Source organism: Pogona vitticeps, chromosome 2, assembly GCF_051106095.1.
Source record: "Pogona vitticeps strain Pit_001003342236 chromosome 2, PviZW2.1, whole genome shotgun sequence".
NCBI lineage: Eukaryota > Metazoa > Chordata > Lepidosauria > Squamata > Agamidae > Pogona > Pogona vitticeps.
Window position 1 is genome coordinate 134,340,762 of NC_135784.1, and position 12,096 is coordinate 134,352,857.

At 40.1% G+C, this 12,096-nt stretch overlaps 1 protein-coding gene across 17 annotated transcripts in view; it reads left to right on the plus strand.

The window, feature by feature from the left end:
• Window positions 1–676: 676 nt before the first annotated feature.
• The window catches only part of EXOC7 (exocyst complex component 7), a 49,341-nt gene continuing 37,921 nt past the window's right edge, over window positions 677–12,096 (plus strand). For 13 of the 17 annotated variants that reach the window (XM_020813219.3, XM_072990502.2, XM_072990503.2 and 10 more), the window contains exons 1-5: window positions 677–840; window positions 3,406–3,471; window positions 4,169–4,353; window positions 6,108–6,213; window positions 6,799–7,021. In XM_020813219.3, coding sequence (XP_020668878.2) covers window positions 781–840; window positions 3,406–3,471; window positions 4,169–4,353; window positions 6,108–6,213; window positions 6,799–7,021 — 640 coding nt within the window. In that variant the 5' untranslated portion in view covers window positions 677–780. Of the gene's footprint in view, window positions 855–3,405; window positions 3,472–4,168; window positions 4,354–6,107; window positions 6,214–6,798; window positions 7,022–12,096 lie in introns of all 17 variants that reach the window. The other 4 variants (XM_078386006.1, XM_078386007.1, XM_078386009.1 and 1 more) reach the window with 2 other exon arrangements.

The window sequence follows — 12,096 nt, forward strand, 5'->3', positions numbered from 1 at the left end:
ATATTTCTTGCATGTAATGTAAAGCAGGGATTCCTGGTGTGGTAACGATTAAAAATAGGTAATAATATGCCCTTCTGGAAAGCAAATGCTATACAGCTAATTGTAATTTTCGAATATTTTCTAGTTGACTAAATAAATATTTAATAATTAAATAAGGCTGCAAAGTTTAAATCTAGCAATATATCCCATTGAATGCAATGAGTTTTATTTCAAAGCAAGTATAATTCCGATATAAATGAGCTAGTTAGCCTAATCGGCAATCCCGCAGTAATCGAAGGTGCTTTTTCTCTGTTCTTATGATTTTTTCAAAAAGTCTCAAAATTCAGTTACCACTAAGCCTGCCAGCTGAGAGCCACAAGGGGAAGGGCAGGCGGTTGCCATAAAGCACCGGGCCCCCCCATGTTAGGACGCCCCCTCCTCCCGAGATGTCTACACTCGGATAAACCGACGACGATCTCCGACTCCCTACGAAGCTCGCCGGATCGCTTACATTGCCAAGGATTTCCGCTCTCCAAAGTGCGCGTGCGCAGTTTTTTTGTTTTCTTTCCCTCACTCCTCCTCTGCCTTAGTCGAGCTTCGCCCGTTCGTAGCGTAAAGTCCGAGAAATTCCTCGCCTGCCACTCTCAAGATGGCGGGGACGTGCCGGAGAGGGCGGGGCTTGAGGCGGAAGTAAAGGTGGGCGGTGTTGACAGCGTCCAGAAGGGCGCCGCCGCGGTGTCAGCGGAGGCGGCCTGAGCTCCCTCTGAGAGTTTGTCGGGGAGGGTCTGTTCTGGTGTCAGGATGATTCCCACGGAGGAGGCGTCTGCCCGGAGGAGGGAAATAGAAGAGAAACTCAAGCAGGTGGGGCTCGTTTGGTGGGTGACACGCCATTCTTCTGCTAGCTCCCGTTAAGGCTTTCTGTGGCATCCCTGCAATTCCTTCGGGGATCAGGTGTGTCCCTCGCCTGTGGTCGCCATCCTTGATCCGGAGTCACTCCTCTGGAGGGGATGGGTGGGGGAAGTGGTTACTGCCAACCATCGGGATTCCCCCCCCCTCCTGATTTACTTTTTGCATCAATCCTGGCCCATTAAATGGCTGCTATAAGAGCCAGAAATGCACCTCGTCATGAGGCCATGTATAATAAATCGGAGAATCTTATACTAATGTCTGAGGAAGGGGGCTTGATCCGTGAAAGCTCACATTGAAAGGTAACACTTTAGTTGTGAGGGTGCCACAGTGTGTTTGCCTCCTTCGTTCGTAATTGGTTGGTTGTCTGAGACACTTGCACAGGCTAAAGGGGCAACTACATGGGCTCTTTTGGGGCAGGCTGGTAGGGGGGCTAAATAGGGTCGTTTGGGGATGAGTGGAAGTATAATGTGCTGTTTGGTGCAGTCCTTTCATCCAAATGGCATGCCATATCTCAAGCTACCTTCTTTGGTTCAGCTCCTTCATTCCCAATATTGTGAAGTGGCTTAGTAAGTGAGCCAATTGAGGGTACTGGCAAATTGGATGGACTCTTCCTGTGTTCCTTGGTAGGGGAAATGAAAAAAAAATTAAGCTTGTGTAAAATATTTTCTTTGCTTCATCTTGAATGGCTGGTTGAGAAACTGTCAGCAGCTGAATCCACAGTGATGGGCATTTTCTTAAACAGCTCTTTAAGACGAGGCAAAGAAAAGATGCTTTAATTAATGTTTTTTTTTAAAAAATAAAAACAAATAAAAATAAGCTATTATCAGCAACGGTCTATTAAACAGCCTTTGAAAAATGATCAAGCCACTTCATGAGATTCAAGTTCAAACCTGAAGCCTTGCTTTGGATCAGATCACATGCACTGGAACCAATCCAAACCAGAGCAATCTTATCCCCATCAGAAAAGTAGACGCCCCTAACAGGGGCTTAGAAAGGTATGGATAGGGCAACAGTGCGGGATGGGCTTGGTTTGTTCCAACAAAGACATGTCTGATTAGCATATTTAAAAGCGAACCAGCCTGTTACTGCAGCAGACCAAACAGTGGTCTGAACACACAACTAGAAAGGAAAGATGGCAACCCTATTCTGGTGCTCCACTGACATCCTCCTTTTGGAGATACCCTAGCAGCCAGAGACCAGCCTCTTCTTTGTGAGAAAAGTATGTCTGGATGTTCCCCTGACACCTAGGAATATCTTGCTTTCAGTTTTTAAAAATCTTTCCACCCATTTTCTGAGCAACCTAATTTTGCTGCTCATTTTCTGTGCTATCTACTCCTACTTGAATGCTCTTGAGAGAAACCACTGTGTGATGCAGTTGGGCGCCAGAGAATCTGGCTTAAATGTATTTATTTCCAGGGTTCCGATTGTCTTTTTAAACCTCTGTAGAAAAAGTACAGTGGACCCTCGACTTACAGACGGCTCGACTTACAGACTTTTCGAGTTACTGACTTCTCTGGCCACAAAATTTAGGTTCGACTTGCAGCCGGAGAATCGACCTACAGACCAGAAAAAAAACAAAAAATGGAACAAAAATGGCCTGTTACGGGATTAATCGGTTTTCAATCCATTTTAGGTCAATGGAGACTCGACCTGCAGACTTTTTGACCTGCAGCCACTGTTCCAATACGGATTAATTCCATAAGTAGAGGGTCCACTGTACTGAGCTTTTCCAAGATAGCTACTTGGTACCATTTGAGTCCCCTTTCTAATCAGGACAGATGGCAATTTGTTTATAACAAGTTTCTCTTGTTTCATCTATAGTTGTGGGATTTGGACAGGTGGCATCAAGCAGGTTTTCTGGGAGTTGGTACCAAACATTCAGGACAGTGTGAGTGGATGGATCATTTGAGGGAGCAGAAAACTTGTAGACAATGGAAAGTAGAGAAACAAAGATCTTGGGCAAATATGTATTGGGACATAATAACAGACAGATGCAATTAAGCGAAAGATTATGGGAGATAAGAAATGTGGGCTGGATCTTAGGAGACAGGAAGCCAGGACAGGGCTTTTAGAAGAGATATTACATGAGCAGAGTGAAAAGAATTGAATGATTTTGGTAGCAGGATATTGGATACATAGGGAAAAAAGAGCACCAAAGAAGGAGATGGAAGAAGATTGAGCAGCCTGAGTTATTGATGACCAGCAGTTATAACAAAAATAAAAACAAAAGAGTAGTGGTATATTAAATACTAACCATTTTTTTTCAGTGTCAATTTTTGTAAATTGCCATCTGCTTCCTTGGCACACCAAATATCTACAAAAATGAACAATTTTGGAGTAAAACTAGAGACAGTCGGATTAGGTTTGGTTTGGTTTTTATTATAGATACAGTACATATACCTCCACCACCACCAAATGAGGAAACAATTGTATTCAAGTCTGGTAAGCATTTAAAGATTAAGATTTGAAATCCATCCCTTCATAAGTCAGATTTTCCCCCCTTTCTTCCAACGACAGGAAGAAGAAACACTTTCTTTCATTAGGGAGAGTCTGGAAAAAAGTGACCAGCTTACAAAAAACATGGTAAGTTCTAAGACCCATGCATTCTCTTTCATAAAGTGGGACATACGTTTGAATTACTGTTTTGTTTCATTTGATGGATCTGTGAGTAGAGAGTGGGGAAAATATGGTTTGATTCTCACCCATGAAAATCAGGTTTCCCTGAGTGAAATCAACTGTAGCTATTCAGACCAATTTGCAACAGTTAGCAGGAGCAGAGGCAGAAGCTACCTTAAGGTGCTTAGAAGTTCTAATTGGCAGTTTCCTAAGGAGTGTTTGGTTTATGGGAAAAGACACCTCCATAAGTGTTCTTTTGCATTGGATAAGCAGATAGAAGTGATGTCCAAACTGATTGGAATAATTTTAAACTATCCCTGATGACAGAACAACAACAACAAAAATGATTCCCTGCTTTAAAAAGATGATTCTACAGTGGAATGGGCTTCCTCATACTGAGCTTTGTGTTGTATAGTCACCCAAATTTAATTTGAATTTATCTGTGTCCAATCTGAAGTAAATTGTAGTGTCAATGGTCAATGTTTAATTATTGTAAGCCGCCCAGAGACCTCTGGGTAGTGTGGGCGGCATATAAATTGAATAAATAAATATAAATAAATAAATAAATGTAGCCACCCTCTTAGAGATGACAATACAGGTTGTCTGTGCTGTGCAAAATTACTCCCATTTCTTATATCTGATTTTTTGTTTGTTTGTTATTTAGGTTTCCATTCTCTCATCCTTTGAAAGTCGCCTAATGAAGCTGGAGAATTCAATAATCCCTGTACATAAGCAAACTGTAAATCTTCAGCGCCTACAAGAGAATGTTGAAAAGACACTGTTCTGTTTGGATCATGTTATAAGCTATTACCATGTAGCAAAAGACACAGAGAAGATAATAAGAGAAGGGTGAGTTGATACTTGGTAGCCTCAAGACCTGTTCTTCCTTCAGTGTCCCTTGCTCTGTTCCCTCATACTACAGTGGGGTCTTGACTTGAGAACTTAATCCGTATTGGAAGGCGGTTCTCAAGTCAAAAAGTCTGTAAGTCAAGTCTCCATTGACCTACAGTGCATTGAAAACCGATTAATCCCGTAACAGGCTGTTTTTGTTCCATTGTGGTTTTTTTCTGGTCTGTAAGTCAATTCTCAGGCTGCAAGTCAAACCTAAATTTTGCGGCCAGAGAAGTCTGTAACTCAAAAAGTCTGTAAGTCAAGCCGTCTGTAAGTCAAGGGTCCACTGTAACTTGAAGACTCTCACCAGTTTTCAGGATTGTTGATCAACTTGGAAAATTTCAGTAGAGGTGAGAGGAAGAACAAAAATGATATTAGGTTTATTAGGTATGTAATATTATTAGCAATAGCTAGGAGCAGCACTTTCATAATTTTCTCACAACTTTAGAAAGTTATAGAGAAGTACTAGATGAATGTACACCCTTTTCTCATTTCTGGGGCACATCATAAATATCACCTTTATGTACTACTATCAGTTGATTTTTTAAAAGCAGCCTGCTTTAATCTACATCTCTATAGTTATGTGTGTTTATTTCCTAGCTAGTGTTGTATAGTATCATTATTTTATATTTTTAGTGTTAACATGGACCATGTGCCAGATACAATGGAGAATGATCATATATCAAAAAATATTTATTTTATTTATTTATTTATTTAATTTATATGCCGCCCACACTACCCAAAGGTCTCTGGGCGGCTTACAACAATTAAAATACAATACAATTTAGAACAATTAAAATACAATTAAAATATATATAAAAATTGCCATCAGACCCACAGCTAATATTATATGCAGAGGAGAAAGTTGTGAAGACTTTTTATTAAGAATCTAGATCTTCCCCCTCCCCCACAAAGACTTCAGAAGAGAATCATGCTAATATTTTTTGTTCTTTTAGTCATATGTTGTTGTTTAGTCATTAAGTCGTGTCTGACTTCATGATCCCAGGATCACAGCACACCAGGCCCTCCTGTCTTCCACTGCCTCCCAGAGTTGGGTCAAATTTTAGTCATATATCTATAGCTTATCCATATTTATGAGTTGGATTCTGACTTGGCCATGCAGAGTTAATGGGACAGCCTAAGATCAATTGATTTCAGCGAGAGTGTGGTCTGGCAAGGACGTATCTCATGTCTTGGACTGCTTGTGACACAGTCCAGTGTGAGCTCCTTCCTTCTGGTCACATGACATATGGGCAATAGTGATCTAGTGTGACCCTGATTCAAGCCCAAGCTGGACCTTTTTGGTCCATCTGCAAGGCTACTGGGGGAGGGTGGGCTGGAGTGATACCTGCATGGACGGAATGGTTCACTTTGTGGAAAATTGCTTCCAGCAAAACAACCCTTCCTAGTGCTATCAGAAGCGGCCCTTTCTCTTGGTCTGATCACACCCTGAGTTTCCTTAAATAAATCTGAATGCAACCTAGTGGTTCAAATGAATGGGCTTTGAAAAAGTATGGGCTGTAATGTGTGCTGGTTGTCTTTGTCCTTTTGCTCTTAAGCTTGATCAGTGAGAGAAAGCTGTAGGCTAAAAAAAGGAGGGTAATTAAGGATTATTTCTTACATTCTGTGGCAAATTGTTGATGTTGCTAGTCTTACCAAGTGAGCCAATTGATCTGATTTTGTTCTTGAACCAACAATGCTTTGTTTTGCAGTCCTACAGGGAGACTGGAAGAATATTTGGGCTGCATGGCTAAAATCCAGAAGGCTGTGGAATATTTCCAAGATAATAATCCTGACAGCCCAGAACTGAATAGGGTGGTATGTATTGCACTTGAGCATTGGGCCTCTGACTACATCATTTTCCTTGTCTTCACAGTTTTCTGGGCATTATCAGTTTAGTTCCTTTCTTAAGCAAGTGTTAAGAATGTCATGATGTCTTTCAAAGTTATGATCCAGCAGGATATATGTGCATGGTCACATTTCTGAGAATTTTTCCTTACAGAAGGGGCCTCTGTGAAAACTCGCATTTTGCCTTTAAAGCTCTGCATTAAAGATATCTCTGTGGGAAATGGTGCTCATGTACGTGCAGTATCTTCTTATTCTTTGAGAAGGCTATAGGATGTCAACTATATCAAGTACACTGATGTTAAAGAAGGAAAAATGTGGAATGCACACTAATATTGGTTCACATAAAAAAATCTCTCAGGTCAAATCCTTAAACTGTTTTCTTTAATCCAGGAGGTGAAAGAATGCAGTTCTGTTAGAACGAGACGCATTTTGATGCATGTACAGATAGTACTCTTAGCCTTCTGGAGTGCAGCTTGATAGCGCAACTGTGTCCTCGTATTTTAGCAGCTTCTGAGTATAGCACAATATCTAATAATCACATGTTGTTTCCCCCAGAAATCATTGTTTGAGAAGGGAAAGGAGTCATTGGAATCTGAATTTCGTAGCCTTATGACTCGACACTCCAAACCAGTTCCACCCATCCTCATCCTGGATCTCATTACATTGGATGATGAAATGGAAACCCAAGAAGATGTGACCTTAGAACACCTTCCTGAAAGTGTCCTACAAGACATTGTCCGTATTGCTGGCTGGCTGGTGGAATATGGGAGGAACCAAGGTGAGTTGATGGAATCTCTAGTTATCTTTCAATGCTTTTTAAACTCCAGGTGAGCTCTGTTTTTATATTGCCAAGCTTTTAAAGCCAAAAAAAAAAAAGCGTGCTGCTTATATACCGCCCCATATTGCTTCAAGCGCTCTTTGGGCGGTTTACAAGTTAATTATGCAGGCTACACATTGCCCCCCCCCCCCCCAGCGAGCTGGGTACTCATTTTACCTGGGATTGAACCCCAGGTCGTAAGCACAGTTTTGGCTGCAGTACAGCCGTTTAACCACTGCACCACAAGGCTCTTTTAGTGTGTGGATTAAAAATTTTCCTCCTGTTTTTACACCGGATTATTTTACCTTGTTCTTGATTATATTGTACAAATCAATCTTGTTATTTTGATAATTTTTACTGTGTTGACAAGAACTTTTAAAATATAGAAAACTCAGTAACAGTTATCCAAAGCATCAAGATCAGTTTCATAAACTAAAAATCAACAATTCAATTCATTTTATTTTATGAATGGAACTGGTGTCTATATTTCTAAATAGATGGATTTCACTGAGGCAAAAACAAAAAGAGCTGTGAAGCAATGCCTCTTTGCCGTGGAGCTCTTTGCTTCATCAATACTCCACTTTTTTTGTATGAAATATCTGAACTTTATAACAAGGAAACTATATTTTCAAATAAGGTGGATGAAGTGTGGTCCAACAACTGCATGTATCCATCAAATTTTGTCACTCTTGACACCCCAATGGTGATTCCCGCCCTCCCCAGGCTGAAAACGGCGATTTGAGTCTATGACAGGACTTATAATACTCCAAGCCCTTTAAAACTAACAAAACCTCCTCAGACTGAAAGTGGGTTTACCACACCTGGTTTATAATTTTGAATGTTCCTGTGCTTTTCTGAGCCCAGTGTGGATACAGTCTGTGCTGTACGCTAATTAAAATATGATTGAATAATTAAAAGAGGAGAAGGGACCGACAGAGGACGAGATGGTTGGACAGTGTCACCGGAACTACCAACATGAATTTGACCCAACTCCAGGAGGCAGTGGAAGACAGGAGGGCCTGGCGTGCTCTGGCCCATGGGGTCACGAAGAGTCGGACACGACTTAACGACTAAACAACAACAAAAAACACTCATTTCAAACATTTGCATGACAATTGGCAGACTTCATCAGGTTAGCCATCCTGTAGTCTTTGGTTGCTCTCAGGAGCCAGAATTCTAGGAATAAAGAGTTTGCCTTTCAAATTTTGTTCAGCCCTGATGCAATAGGAGGCAGGGCATTGCCTTCTGTAACTACACATCTTGCTCCTCATTAAATTTGACTCTCGCTCCTAGTTGAAGCAAATGATTATTTTTTTTAATAAAGGTACTTAGTTTTGATAGTTCCATCAAGATTCTTGCAGATTCTTTGTTTTCATTGCTCAGGCTGGCCTTACATTTGAGCAAAGGAAGGGGCAGCCCACCCTTTCTGTTCTGCCAGGTAGTGCTTAAAGGGTATAATGAGGGAAATAAAATGTACTGATTTTATATATTTACTTGTAAAAACTTTACATGAACAATCTATGCTGTATGCTATGCTGTACGTTTGTGGGATCAGTGGTCTCGTGTACAGCTTTAATGAATACATTTTGGTTTTCTGGAGCTCACTCCCATGTAAATGTATACAACAGTGGTTCCCAACTTTGGTTAACCCAGGTATTCTTGGACTGCAATTCCCAGAAACCCCAGCTAGCACAGCTAGTCATGAAGGCTTCTGGGAATTATAGTTCAGGAACACCTAAGTTACTCAGGGTCGGGAATCTCTGGTATACAGGATGGCAACACTAAGCCACACAATTGTAGTTAACTAAGGGTGTGGTGACACAGGGAGATAGCATGATCTGGTGTGAACTACTGTATTTCCTGGCAATCCCATGAGATCCATGAGATTGTGAACTAGTTCGACTCTGACGCATGCCCCAGCAGGACCTTTTTGGTCCATCATAAGGGCTACTATTTTGGGGGGCTGGGCTGGAGCTGGAAGGAGTTTTGATCGGGCATAACCAGGCTTCTCCCTCATTCCCCTCCTTCTCTGCCTCTTTTTGGCTCTTCTGAAACTAGATCTTAGCCATCTCTGCTGGGTGGTTTCTCTGTTGGCAAATCTCTCAGATAAATTAACAGAAACTGTTGTACCAGATTAAGAGATATCTGCTGGCATAAGGGTTCTGCTTACCTCCTAAATCCCTCCAGCAGGCACATTTTTGAACCAGGACTACACTGCCTGGGTACTATCCACAAGCCAAAGAAGTTAATCTAGATGCAGGTAACTATTATATTCTGGTTTTACCTCAATGCAGTACACTTGCTCTTGTGGGCAAATATATCTATTTCATTGGCTTGCAATTACTACCTCTATAAGAAATCCTTAAATCTTATAGTGAACAGAAATGTACAGTGTGTGTGTTATAAAAACGTGATAAACTTACTAAGGTTAGATATGCCTTCTACAGCAAAGCTATGTTTTTTAACCTTAGATCTAATTTGTTTTTATAACAAACAAGTATTTGTTTCATTTGTTTTCCTTGATCTCCTGTTGTTTTTCTGTGTGCTATTAAAGTTTTGTTTTGTACACTTCTGTGCATAGAGCATGATGTCAGTTTTTTTTAACTTTGTTGGTTTGCGCCATTCAAAAACATCTATTTTCCCTGGTATTTTCATCTCCTTTCTGAGTGGAGAATTATTAGGTTCCATGTCATTTCTCCCCCCCCCCCCCCCAATATAAATGAATGGTGGAGATTATACTGTTCCTGTTTTGGGTAGTGTTTTTATTACATCAGTTATTTACTCATTGATGAGATGATGTTTCTATTCTGTTGGTCACCCAGAAACATAACCAGCACCTGGTTAATGAATTTGCTACCCAGATTTATGTGGTTTCCACTGTGTTGATGTAAATTATTCTGACTAATGAGTAGTATTCTGACTAATGAGACTTCATTTCCCCCAAATATGGATGTTATATTGGACTAGTAAAATTACATCAGTGTGAATAGAACTGTGCTACAGAATATTTTTTATAGATGTCAACATTAACAAAGCCTATATTTCGTTCCAACTCTTCCACACCATTAAAGATGAGTTAAACATGACTGGTGGGCTTATGTCATAGCATTTATTTGGGACAGACATTAATGCACAATAAGGATGTATGGCCCCTTGTGTTTGGTGGCAGTAGATGTTGTTCTGTGGCCTGAATATTTTTGCTTCGGGTGTACAACTTCAACCATAACTCCTTGCTTTAAACAGAACACTTTCTCTTGGAGAACCTTTCCAGTGAACTGGCAAGAGATGCTTATGTTTTAATCCTCATATACAGATGGATAGTTGAGGCTGAGAGATAGCAGTTTTTGTGCTGAATCCCATGCTAAATTTATGGCAAAGAAAGGAGACATCTGGATTTGTATTGTAGCTTCTTTGCTCCTGTCTAATAGAACCTGTAGATGGAACGTAATATAAAGTATGCCCATTCATTCAGCCAGCCTGTCACCTGTTAGTTCTTTCTCTATTCCAGACCTCTTTCATGAATCATTTTGTTATTGTACAAAAGAAATACACCTTGTCAGAAATTGTGCTTGATTAGAAGAAGGATAGAGAAGTATCTCCAATATGGGCTTGAAAGCCATAGGATTATTGTGGTCATCCAAGTAAACGGTATAGTTAAACATCACTGTGATTTGATCCTGATTTTAGACATCTGCCCTAGTTCTGAGTGGTCTGTAGAATGATATGGGGTTTCAAGATGCAGTTCTTCAACTGAAGCAATGCTGTTTTGGTCTGTGTTGGGCCTGGATTGGAATCTACTGTGGATCCATGGATGGGCTACTTTTAGGCTTTCTGGATGAAGAGAAGGATACAAATGTGTTGTCAGGCAAACTGTTACCAATCTCTGTTTTCTATCCTCAGATTTGAGGATGACTGAGATAAGAATGGTAAAGTAGGGATTTCTTAAGAGGCTAATCGTTCATGTAATGAGAGCCTTGGATTTTATTTTTCCTGAATGAAAAACAAATTTTGGAAAGGAGAATCCAAAAGGAAACTGCCAGTTGGGCAATGAAGAGATACTTAATCCTTTCTCCTTTTCTTTCTGTATTTCAAAATACTGATGCTGAAAAATGCAAAATAAAATACCATATTTTTCTGTGTATAAGACACTACTTTTTCCTAAAATCATTACACTAAAAATTGAGGGGCATCTTTTACATGGAAGTAAGCTGAGATAGCTAAGGAGAGAACAACAATGCACATACCTTGCCTCTGTAAACAGGCTTCCTCCAATCATGAGCCTTATGGAACTGATATCAGTTGATCCTGAACAAACTAATTGGAACACACCTCATTGAAGGTGGAGCCTATAGGCTCAGAGTCAACAGAGATTCAAAATGTCCATTGTTCTGAGCCCAGAGGCTGAATCCTCAAAGCTAAGTTTTTTTTAATTTGGGGGTTAGAAAAGTGGGGGGGGGGGTGTCTTATAAACGGCGGTGTTATAAATGGAAAAATACGATAAACACTGTCATAATAGTAAATGTTATACCTAACATGGTCTCTGGCTTCCCCTAGTGGCCAGTTCTGATAACTTCATTGTTAAAAATATATATATTTCAAGGAATTTTTCTTTTAATATTTTTAATATTTTCAGATTGTGAATAAGTGAATCAGTGGATACTGATCCCATGGATTGGGGCCCAACTGTATTGGCATGTAACGTTTTGTTTTATACTACAAAATAAAAGGTATTATCTTTGAAATGATAGTTTATGTTCGTTTCTCATTATCCAAAAAAAAGTGTGCAGAAATGGTGAAATATTTAAAACTTGAACATAACACATACTCAGCTGCACCTCAGATTTGTTTGTGTGCCAATCAATGGTTAAAAGAGTATAAAGCAGGCCAAAGGTCCCTGGAAAAATCAAGAGACCTTTCATCGCCGCCTTTCTTATCCTAGAATAAATGCATATTTTAAAAAAGCATGCTCATTACATCTTGTGGAAGGAGCTGTTGACTACTTCTAAGCATCCCAGCATGCTTTGCATGTTTTTATG